This window comes from Pyrus communis, chromosome 1 (assembly GCF_963583255.1).
Source record: "Pyrus communis chromosome 1, drPyrComm1.1, whole genome shotgun sequence".
Classification (NCBI taxonomy): Eukaryota; Viridiplantae; Streptophyta; class Magnoliopsida; order Rosales; family Rosaceae; genus Pyrus; species Pyrus communis.
The window spans coordinates 27,439,686-27,452,522 of record NC_084803.1 but is presented as its reverse complement, the minus strand read 5'-3'; the positions used below and the strand labels follow the sequence as shown (position 1 = coordinate 27,452,522).

The 12,837-nt window shown below is 40.1% G+C and overlaps 1 protein-coding gene across 1 annotated transcript; it reads left to right on the top strand.

Moving 5' to 3' along the window:
* The first annotated feature begins 10,157 nt into the window (after positions 1-10,157).
* LOC137718287 (U-box domain-containing protein 27-like) lies at positions 10,158-11,616 on the top strand. Its single transcript, XM_068457808.1, has one exon. It carries the CDS (start codon positions 10,272-10,274, stop codon positions 11,529-11,531), a length of 1,260 nt encoding a protein of 419 aa, XP_068313909.1. The 5' UTR covers positions 10,158-10,271; the 3' UTR covers positions 11,532-11,616.
* Positions 11,617-12,837: the final 1,221 nt, after the last annotated feature.

Sequence of the window (12,837 nt, the reverse complement as noted above, 5' to 3'; positions counted from 1 at the left end):
CTAATGGAGACGAAGGAAGGAATCTGACCAGTCCAAATCTTCACAAGCAAAGGAAAAGATAACTAAGTTCCTCCTCCTAAAATTTTGGCAAGAGCTAAAAGAGAGGAACCTCTTCATCTCCCTCGGTTGAAGAAGAAAGCAGCAAGAAAGAGGGTTTTCTAGAGCAATAAACTTTCCCTTTTTTACTTATTTGTTAACGTAAGCACCAAGATGACAACAAGATGAAACCGTAGACGTATGTTGCTATTTCATGATCCTTTGAGATCGCCATCTTCATAGCCTCAATTCTGACTTCTTTTTTATTGTCTTGGAAGAAGTATGTCATCCCTAGCATGTACAAGGCGTAGGAATTACCGCACTCCCTACATCATTTCAAGAACTTGGAGACATCTTCCTTATTGGTCCATGAAGTAAGGGGTTTGAAGCCTTCAAATTCCGTAATGTTGACGTGTTCGAATATGTGGTCATCTTCGACGATTTGGTTGAACTTCTTGCACACCATCTTTGCTAAAAAGAGGTACCGGGAAGCAATCTTCATCAGTTTTTGGAGAAGTTCGTCGGAAAGAGATTGTATCGGCATTGAGGTAGTTTTGGCTTTCTTCATCTTTTGCACAAGACCTTGTGCTTTTGTTGTTGCTTTGGTTTGAAAATTTTGTGGTTTTGACTTTGTATGGGCTTAGAGATGGTTTTGGTTTTAAGAAGTTGTGGTTTTCAAAACACAAACCCAACTTAAATAGATGGTTTGTATCTTTTGGACAATTAGGGAAAGAGATATGACAGTTTGCAACAATTTCACCTTGGAAAGGAATGGTTATAATACGAACCTTGTTATGGTGAAGTTACAAATTTCCCCATTCAAATACCCCCAACAATCATATCCTTTACAATGAATGAATTAATTAATTAATTAAAAAGTTTTATTTTTTCTTTATTAATTAATTAAGCTATTTCACTACAATAATATTTATATTAGTACACCAAAGTTACGATGTACGTTCACACATGATTACACATATTGTGAAAGTCATGTTTTCATAATCGTATTCCAACACAAATACATGAATTATAAGATCAGTATTCCAGAGTAATGGCCAATTGTTAGGTATATATACAAATCCCTGTTAGTTATGCATACAAAATCATGTTATCATAATCATATTCGAACACAGATACATGAATTATATGTACATGATAATGCACATGTTATGCACATGATATGTAACAAACTCCTTGGCCATAGAGTTACTTATGGATTTCTATGACACATTAGGGTGGTCAATTTTACTCAAATAGGAGAGATGGAGTTTTAAAGTATATATGAAAAATTAGTATTGAATCGATTATATCATAAGAATAAAACTTGTTTACGAGCTTTAATAAAAATAAAAAAAATTATCGCATTAAATTAGAATAAAACATTAAAGTCATGACTCAAAACTATATTACTATGACATTTTCTTTGAACATAATTAGATCTAGGGATCCATTAGATCTTCCTCTAAATTGTATAGAATCAAAAAGGAAAAGAAATTTATATGGTAAAACATAAGGCTGGGTTTAGGAAAAAAAAAAAAAAAAGATGTAAAAACTATCAAGTTTCGAACCCATGCGTTGTTGAAACTAACAAACTATACTCATCGACATGATGCTTAATATTGTTGATACTTGCACACCATTAATATATATTACAAAAATTGTAGGATGGGCATGGACCAACCTTTCCATCCATGTTGTTTCGCCACTGATCAATTTCCCTAACCGATAGTATTATATTATATGTTGGAAATGAAGTAGGGGGTGTGAGATTTGATAACAGACTAACCTATGTGTTGAAAATGAAGTAGCAGGAAGGACACAAAAGAAGTGTTAGGATTCCTATAGCTTTTGTACGTCACATGCAACCCTCTTTTACCCAATGGTTTTCTTCCATATCAATGATACAGTTGTATAAATAGGCTTCTCACACTTATTTTCCATAACAATTATACCCATACCAAAAAGCCATTCCAATTCTTAGATAGCCAAAAGAATTCACAACACCAAATGTCAAAGTTTAGACATGAAACAGGCAAATCCTACATCATCGTTTAGCTCTATCGACTCAGAGACATTGTTGAAAAGTACAGATCAGGTCTGTGGGAGACTCAATTATGAGATGGATGCCGCTGAGTATTAAAACCATAAGCTAATGAAGGCAGAAAAAGAGCTTGTAGACCTTAACGGTAAAGCCAACGACGTGCTTTACCGTGAAAACAAGTAGAAAATGAAGGCTAACACGTCTCAAGAAAGGACCTGTCCCTAAATTTTAAATTGTAGCAGAAGCGTCGCAGCCATATTAGTCGTACGAGCGTTCTTAAGGGGGAAAGACCGAAATGAATGAAGAACACAACAAGGGGTTGAGGATTTTCGTCAGATAGCGAAGGGAAAAGAACCCTATAAACCACAATGGGATTCTTTGACAGTGAAGAAGGTCTCACCGTTTAATAAAATTTAGTATCGGTGATTGTTTGGTGAGCTTTATGCTTAATAGCTATGGTAGACTTAATTTGAAGGCTTAGATGTAATGTAGTAGTGCAATGTATTTGCAAACTATTATATGAAAATAAACATTAGGACTATGTATCCTTGTTATCTTTAGCGCCTACCATGTCCTAAACTACGTTAATGCGAAGAGTATCAAATATGTAAATACGCACCATATACATGATATGCACACGGAATGCACATTATATGTACATTTCCTACACATGGTATGCACAGAATTGGAGATTGAGCAACGAGCTGCTTTTCACCTTAATACGAAACTTTAATGGCAACCTATTGGTATAGTGATACAATTAAAACATAACTGTTATGTATATAAGGTTACAATGATAGTTTATAAAGTCTTATTACGTATATCAATCACTACTTAACTGTGCATGTGGAAAGCATAATACTCATTGTCGTTAATAACGAGAATGTTGCCAAAGGACAATTGTTTGCCGAAAGACCATAGAAACGCGCAAAAGGTGTTGAATGGTCTCATATTGGGTTATGAAAAAATTCACACTTGCAAAAATAATTGTATTTTATTCTATATAGATAATAAAGCATTGGATAAATGCCCTGTATGTAATGAGTCAAGGTTCAAAATGACACCTTAGTATAGAACTACTAAGATCCCACAAAAAGTCATATGTTATCTGCCTTTGAAACGTGGGTTGCAGCGATTGTATATGTCGACGATATGCAAACCCTGATTTAACTTCTAAGTATTAATTCACCTTACAAACAACTCATTTATTCCATAAGTCATTGATGTATAAACTTGGAACTAAACACCATACCTTACTTTGTCTGCCGAGGCTTCAATTGCCAGAAAAAATGGAACTTTCCGGTCAAAGCAAAAAATATGGTACAAACTTCCTATCTTTAAGGATGGAACAATTTGTTGTGTTTGGTTATGGAGCAATAACACATATAGCTAACAGATTTGATCTCAAACCCGAAAACCCAGACCTCACTCTTCTCAGCTCTCTCTCGACATCCCTGTGTTCGAAATCAGAGGTATAGGGTCAACCTAAAACCTAGCTCACTCTTTTAACCTCTCTCTGAACTTCCCTCTCTTCAAAATCAAGGCTCATAAATTTACATTTGAGCTCAACCAAAAAACCCAGAGCTCACATCTCTTTCTTGACATTCCTTTCTTTTAACCCAGAAAAAATGACGTTATCACCTGTGAATTTTTACTATTTATATATGGGTATTTTTGTCATTTCAGTTTTGTGCGTGGTGTGGATGACTTGTGCATAGCATATTTGTCCTATTTCAATCATAAGATTAAGAAAATGGATCAATTTTTGAAAATTCCCAAAAAAATATTTGGATCTTTTCTTTTTTTAACCAAGGGTTAGTCTCAATAGTAAAAGATCTTTTAATGGGCCAAAGACCAATTGATCTAAACCTCAAATAAGGCAAACTAATTTTACTAACAAATGGCCACAAGTACTCCACTCTTAATCCACCACTTAAAATTTTTGAGATATTACAACGTAAATTTTCCTACATATTCCTACTCATAGAATTTTTATAATTTCTTTGAATAGCCTTGGGAAGAAAAATACAGTGGTGAGAAATTTTGAAACCACAATGAACGAAACACCTTACATTCAAAGATATGGACCAAATGATGGAGACAATAACATGGCCCCACATCGCCTCCTTCGAGGCTCAACACGACGATTGAAGCTTCACTACCACTGCGTCCATGTCAGCAGTGGCGTCGACCACTGCAATGGCCTAAGTTATGACCCCAGGTCAAGTTCCAGACACTGCTATTGCAAAAGTCCAAGCCCAGGCCAAGGCGCTTGCAGCAGCAGCAATCGGAGCCCATGAAGCAACCCAGCTTCCAAAAGCCCCAACACATGTCCGATGGGCACGCATCCCAGTCCGTAGGCAAGGAAGGCCCAACCTACTACAGAAGCAGCACCCAAAGTTTGCTTAACATGCGTATGCCCAAGCCTAGCTTAAGCCAAGCGCGCTCCAAGGCTATGCGGGTCGACCCACACCTCAACCCAAGCTCCAACCTGCACCAGTAGCCCGACCACATCTTTAGACTGGTTCAACTGACCTAGCTCCAGGTTCCAAATTGGCTCCGACCCAGGCCGGATAAACCATCAGATTGGAGATTAAATTGAGAGTATTTTTATTTGTTTTTTTCGTAGATTTGACCAGTCTTGGCTTGAATTTTGCATTTGGGTTCGTTTAACTTCCACTACCCACAAAGACACCTACCATTCGAGCACTTCCACCTTAAATGATGATCAACACCAGTTTCGACAGGTCGTTGATTTGGTAGACGCCTTCACCCATCAAACAAGCTTTGTGAGCCAGCTCTTGGGCATATCGAGATGCAACGCACCCCTGATGAAGTATCTCTGAGACCATGATTTTTAAGGGTCGGAGTAAGGCTGATCTGAATACATTTACTTCAGAAGTCTGATTATGGATTCACCAGCTCCGACGAAGTTGTATCAGACAGACTAACGGTGTCATGATCACTCTATCCTATCTCAATAGGTGGAGTTGATAACCATGCTTGTTTCGCAAGATACACAATCTGCTCCAAATATAGACACAATCATATCCTTTAAGTTTTGGAGTTCCTACAACCTAGGAATTGGCGTGCTTCGCAAGTTATCATAACTCCTAAGAGGGTGCAATATCTACTTCTAGGTACTCTAGGATTCTACCAACTTAGAATGAGGATTTTATCCTAAAAAATTCTCTCTACCCACGTACACCCATCTAGGGTTCATCTATGGTAACACAATCTAGACACTTGAATTCTACCACTCTCGAGTCTAAAATCATCACTAACTTGACCATCGAAGAGCATTTGGCCGGCACACCCCCTGGTCTTAAGCTTGCTCACAATTGTTTACTGTTTGCAAGTTGCTTGAGTATGTACCAACAACCACTCACAGAGATGCGCGAATTCGATTCTAATAACGGGTGCTTTTATTGAGACAGAACTCTTATTCCTCTTAGCTAGATCACTTTACCAACCAACATGTATGCCATCCCAATATTAACCCCACCAGTGGGGATAATCCACTTTCTGACTCATCCATTATTCTTGGAATTTGGACCATCATTTATCTTGACGAGCGGGACATCATCTACCTTATGCCTTTTGTGAGGTGGAGAATCACCACGAGTAGGCTAAACGACCACTTCACTCCGAATTTGATAGCAAGTACATTGTTTCTTGCTCCTTTCAGAAGGCATTGCAAATTCACGAGAAGCCCCATTTTGTGGAGAAGGCATTGCAAATTCACGAGAAGCCCCATTTTGTGGCGCAGGCGAGACCAAAGTTTTGCCTTTCACTTCTTCGGCAGGGGGTAGACCACTCGGTTGATACCTTAGAGGGCTGAACAGCAAACGTCACTCTCTCTATTTGGCAGGAATGGTCAATGCACACCGAACCCTTGACATGCTCGACTGATAATGATTTTCTTCACGATTGACTCCCCTACCAAAAAAATAAAAAACATTTTTCAGTTAGTATGGGGGCACTTAGAAGCAGAGTATCTTTATTCCAGAAAAAAAAAAAACACATCTAAGAAAGAATGCTTATTAGAGCAGGGCACTACGAGATTTACATATCACATTCCTCAGCTTTCCAACCATTGTTGATCTCAAACGTTGGGCACTTGACTTGGCTTGCTTAACAGCTTGATCTTTATATCCTAAAATGCGATAAGTCCCAATACGCCTTATCTAAAAATCAAAGAACTCCTGGAAGGTTAACTCCACCTTGAAGAACTCACTCAAGTTGGAAAAGCACATCATTGCTCTATATCCATTCGACGCCAACTGAGCGTGAATACAAAAATCGAGTGTTGAGAAACTTAAACCCTAAAGATATATAGAATGGATGAAATTTAATCGAATGTGTCTCGAGGTTATTCTCATTCATGCACCATTCAAGGCCAAAATAGTCACTGACCAACTTAGCTTTGACTCCTTGAGGAAAAACGAAAATGTTATCTTCACCCAAATCACGATACCTCTTAGCAGTATCCGATTTGGCAAAGAAAGAACAAAAAGGTCCACATACGTGAGCGAGCCGCCTCGCTTGTGCAAAAGAACTTCAGAAGACTCATATTGAACTGTGGATTTCGTTGGAGAAGACATGATTCACCTATCAAAGAAAAGAAGGACGAAGATTAGCAAATTATAAAATGGAAAGCACCGGCCCGAGCCCCGACATCAATAGCCAAACAATTCCTAGTCGAGTCAAGCCGACCCAAGCGGAGACGCCCAGCCGCCAGCACCGCAACGCAGCATACTCGCGTGCACTAACAACTGTAGCGCCAAAGGTTTTTCGGCTGTTTCTTGTTTTTCCAAGATCAACGCGGAGTTGAATTTTTCGATGCTCACCAAAAAATTCAGAAAATGATTGCTCTTTGTTCCCACCGAATGCTTACTTTAATATCTGTGATGCGAAAGAAAAGTGTCACATTCATTGTAGGAATCCTAAAGGAAGTAAATCACCCAAGCCAAATTTGAGATTAAGGAAGAAGATTGTTTTCCCTTTCAACTTTGAAGATTGTTTTCATATTCCACCTTGAGCATCAATTTCCTATTTGATTTTGAGGAGCAATATTAATTGGGCGATTACAAATTACAACTTTTTTGGCTTCCTGCATCTACCCCAAAAAGTAAGGGCATTTGTGGAACATAAAATATCTAGACTAACGGGAACACACCACGTGTATAGCTTATCAAATATGACTATTCTGACATTGACCAAATACGCAGATTGTTGGTCGAACTCTAACAGGCTGACGGGCCACATTCTCTACTGAGGCCCTAGGAGCCCAAAATCAATAGGGCGTCGGGCCCAATTCATTGCAAATAGTCCAAGTCGATCGTCACGCTACCTACGCAGATTACCCTGATATATAATGGGCTTGCTTATCAACCTCTTAGCATGGCAAGTGTAACATCTCACATCGCACATAGGAGTGCATCCGGGCCCGGATGTGATAATTTGGTCACAGAGCCAATCCCTAGCCGGATGTGTGCCGACGAAGACGTCGAGCACTTAAGGGGGGTGGATTGTAACATCCCACATCGCCCAGGGGAGTGGGTCCTATAAGCTTTATATGTATATTCTCATCTTTACCTAGCACGAGGCATTTTGGGAGCTCACTGGCTTTGGGTTCCATTGGAACTCCGAAGTTAAGCGAGTTCGCGCGAGAGCAATCCCATAATGAGTGACTCACTGGGAAGTTCTCGTGTGAGTTTCCAGAAACAAAACCATGAGAGCGTGGTCGGGGCCCAAAGCGGACAATATCGTGCTACGGTGGAGTCGAGCCCGGGATGTGGTGGGAGCCCGGGTCAGGATGCGACAGCAAGACTCTCTGAAGCATATTAAGAATCTCAAAGGAATATTCCTCCATCAGTATGCAGACTAGGTAACATTATGTTAAAAGGTTCAATGAATCTAGATGCTAGAATGAACTCCTATGTTCTCTATAGATAGCCAAGGCCATCCACTTTATTCCGGTAATCAAGAATTCTCACAATATTTTTATTGTTTCCTATAATCTTTCTTACTTAGGCATCATAGGCCATTTAGCTAACACTACATGTGTATATCTAATTTCGTTTGTCCCCTTTCTTTATGTGGGTAGATTTTCGTCAATTGAATGCAGGAAGAAAATTTGCTCCCACATGTTTCTTAAAATAATTTGTGAAGCTGCCTCTTGAGTTCTAAATGACATAGGGCCTAATGCTTCTGATGGATCGTGAAACGGGACAAGTTGGCCAATCTATCATTGTTGCAGCACGCAATAATATAGAAAACACTATTTCTGTAGTGGAGGTTCTGGTTCTTGGTGATGCTTTAAAGTTCGTGACGTCCAAGAGTTTTAGTCGTATTTTGTGGAAGGAGACTCGGAACTTATTAATTTAGTTATAAATGTTGTACACTGGAAAATTCGTGCCATTATTGAAGACATGAAGTCGCTTGTGGGTTTCTTTTCAACTATCTCTTAGAAGCGTGTCTTTAAGGAGGAAAACTTTTTTAGCAGACGTTACTACTAGCATTGACTTGTCCAGCCATTACACTTGAATTTGAAAACGGTGCTTGCTCTCTGAAGCAAGATTGAATTTCTTTTTACTTATATTAGTACTGGTTGTCAGTTGTAATTGTGGATTTTCATTATGAAGTTTTGGGTGTTTTGCTGAAATAATCAGTTTAATATGTCGTCAACATCTTATCGTTGTGTTATCGATATATAATTAATATACTATCAATATTTAATTTTTAACAATTTAAAAATAAGTGCTAGAATTAAATCATTTCAGCCAAAAGTTTTTATTGGTTAAAAAAAAGGAGGTATCGTAGTGGAAGGATAAACTAGCAAAAGAAACAAGGAATAGGGGGATTTAGCCAAATTGCTGAATATTTTGTTAAATTGTAATGGGTTGATCACGAAACTACTAAAACTCAAGAAACCACAAAATTCCCCACAATTATTATTATTATTATTATTATTTGTCAAAGAAATAGAGGAGAATTCTAACCTTTTTTGTTTCCTCTTTTTTTCTCTGCTCTTATTTGAACAGTCACGATTAAATCATGTTAACATCTTATATTATTTTTTTTATAAAAAAAGAGACGAGAATAGAAGAAGAAAGAATCTTACTCTAAAAAAAATTCCCCACAAATTAAAAGCTTCCTTTTCCTTCATCCCCTCTCTCTGCCAGAGTAAAGATTATTTCCTCTTATTTCTCTCTTCTTTCCTCCTCTACTCACACTTTTTTTTTATCTGTTTTTTCTATAAAAAATTAAAATATGATATTAATGCACCTTAATCGCATTAAATAAGAAAAAAGAGAATAGAAGAAAGATAAAAACTATTAAAAAGAGAGAAAATCCTATTCTGAAGTCTCAATTCTCCCACCAATGTCCGTCCATGAAGATGACGATGATGATGTAATACCCAATAAGACAGACCAACCGAATCCCATGGTGGGCGCCACCGCTCCGCTTTGTTGCTCATTGGTTCATGGCCCCCGCATTCCCCACCCCACGTTCTCCTCTCCATTGTACTCTTGTTAATTAAAAGGCATTCCATCCCACGTGTGTAGTAGTCGTGTTATCCTACATCCCTCGTATCCTAGCCCTACGTCGATCCTAATCATCCATACTCCTACTCACCCAACGACTGTGAATGGTTTACATACAGTCTTGTATACAGCTACAACCTGCAAGAGCCAATTCACATATTATTAATACAATGTCATCTAATAATAATATTATTAGCTTTTTTACACTCGCTTATGCACATGCAAAAGTTATTTTTTTAATCACGAACGCACTTAAAAAATTCTAATTTTTTTTCTAAACATTTGCATGAATGTAGATAAGAAATTCACCGAATTATATCACGAAAGAATATCAGACAAACTGCAGTCAGTCTGCAGCCAAGAACCAAGCAGGAGAGACCAAAGCCTCAAGTTTGGGTGAGAAAGTAAGAGATAGAATATTTTATATTTTATTAAAAATATACAAAATTCAGAGTAAAGCAAAGTGGCTGACATCAGCGTACCTTTGACTAGTTACCCTTTTCTTCATTTCTCTCTGTTGTCCTGTTTAAACCCACACCTCTCTTGTCTTGTCCATCCACCCTTTCTCTGTCTGTTTGAATTCTCTCCACCCAAAAATTCCGAAAGAAGCGAATACAAGACAGAGACAGTCGACAGAGACTGAGATGGTGAGGGACGACGACCAATACATCCCCGTGCCCAGCATCTTCCGGTGCCCGATATCGCTGGACGTGATGGAATCCCCTGTGAGCCTCTGCACCGGCGTCACCTACGACCGCTCCAGCATCCAGCGCTGGCTCGACGACGGCAACAACACATGCCCCGCCACCATGCAACTCCTCCACACCAAAGACTTGCTCCCCAATCGCACCTTGCAACGCCTCATCCGTATCTGGTCCGACTCCCTCCACCTCCCCCCACGCAACTCCATCTCCTCCTCGCCACCCTCTTCCCCCCTCCAACCACCACCGCCCAAGGACCTGCTCCGCCACCTGATACACCACATGGACGCCGACCCCTTCGATTCCCTTTCCAAGATTGTCAGGTTCGCCAGAGAGTCCGACGACAATCGCAAATTCCTCGCCGAAAGCAACGGCTTCATCCTAGTCCTCGTCGAATATCTCGGGGGCAGCGGCAATGACGAAGACAAAAACATCGACGTCCTCGAACAAGTCGTGATGATCATTGATTTGGTGAAGGACGAAATCCAAGACCGGGAGGAGCTGTCGAGATGGATGTTGAAAAAGACCGGCCGCGATTGCTTGGCGTCGCTGCTCCTCATTGCACAACATGGACACGTGAATTCTCGAATCGCATCGGCTGGGGTTTTGGAATCAATCTCGGTAAACGCCGAGGCCAAGATCCTGATCGCCGAGAAAGATGGGTTTTTACACCAACTGCTGAAATCCACGGCTCGGGAGAAGGATCCGACGGTCATCGAAGCGAGTCTCTCGTGCTTGATCGCCCTGTCGACGCCGAAGCGCGTGAAGGTTAGATTGGTTTATTCGGGAGCAGTGAAACAGCTGTCCAAGTTGCTGTGGGACCCCAATTCCACGACGGCGACGGTGGAGAAGGCGTTGAAGGTGCTGGAAACGGTGTCGTCGGTGAAGGAAGGGCGGGGGAAGATATGCGAGGACGGGAAGTGCGTGTCGGGGATCGTGCAGAGGCTGCTAAAGGTGTCGAGTGCGGCGACGGAGCACGCGGTGACGATACTGTGGAGCGTGTGCTATTTGTTTAAGGAGAGGGCGGCGCAAGAGGCGGTGGGGAGGGCGAATGGGTTGACCAGGATATTGCTGCTGATGCAAAGTAATTGCTCGCCGGCAGTTCGGCAAATGTGTGCCGATTTGCTCAAGATATTTCGTGTGAATTCGAAATCGGTTATTTCTTGTTATGATACTAAGACCAGTCATATCATGCCCTTCTGAGATTTGAGAGACGAAATGATATTGTAAATGACACAAATTTTGTTAGTCCAATACAAAGGAGAAATTAATTTTATTTTTAGACTTGTGTTCGTTTTATTCTTTTTATATTTTTATTTATGGATTGCTTCACCTACTTCAAAATCTGAAAAGGAACAAAGGGTTTATCTCGATCCGTTTGGTAGGAAGTGGTTTGCGCTGGAGTTCATTGGTGAGGAGTTTGTGATGGAGAATCGACCCTGGTACGTTTGTAGGCAGATCTTTCACCTGGAGTGATGGACTACTCAATTCAATTACGTGGATGTAGTCACTAAGCTTGTGGGAGAGTGATCAGAGTGGATGAGATTACATCGGGTTCGGACGGGCTGTTTATCAAGGTGTTGCTTGAGGTGGACCTTAGGTTTGCATTGAAAAGGGTTATAATAGTTAACGAGGACGAAGATAATCCTATTCTAGTGAGAGGTGAAAAATTGTTCGATATTTGTTTTACTACGGCAGGAGAAGATTGGAGGGTCATGTTTGTCCTGAGGAGGACGCTGATGATGGCTGCTCCATCATTGACAAGGTATTTGAGGATGAACCTTTGTTTTATCCTGAGGATACTCTGGTCGATGATGACATCAATTTCAGTTTGCATAAGGATGTTATGCTTTTGTTCCCGAGTGCTGTGAATATGGGGAGGATGAGGGCCTTCAAAATGAAGAGATGGGTCACGGGATTGAAGAGGAAGGTCCTGGTGGACTACTGTAATTCTTATAAGGCACTCCATCATAGGGTGTTCACGGCAATAGTTGGGATTAAGCCACTTAACTATAGAGGCATGTGAATGCACAATAAGAGCTCTTTAACCTTCAAAATCACATTCAAGGTAATCATATAGATAAGAGAATCACATTGGATGGTAAATATGAATAAACTATCAAACCAAACAATGTGATCAAGAGTATTGTATTAGAAAAAGACCATACTGCATTGTAATCCCAAACTGCATAGGTTCTCCAACCTCTTCTGATTAGCTTGGGTAGCTATGACGTACTGTTAGGTGTCACTCGTGGCTTGTGGAAATCATTAAAGGGAGAATGAAAAGTTTCAATTCACAATCACTTAGTAAGAGTTCTAATCACCTATTGCCTCGCTAAAAGGAACCTAGTGGATCACACCCCTTGTAAGGTAATGATCGAAGGAAATAACGAAGATGAGTGAAGACATTTAAATAGTTTAATTGTATATGGCAAGGATTAATTAAATGTTAATTAATCAAGAACGAAAGGTTCGTTTTGGCCTTAAGTTAGTTTTGGGTTTCGGGACT

Coding starts and splice junctions, on each gene's coding strand:
- LOC137718287 (XM_068457808.1), top strand. CDS start 10,272: ATGGTGAGGGACGACGACCAATACATCCCCGTGCCCAGCATCTTCCGG.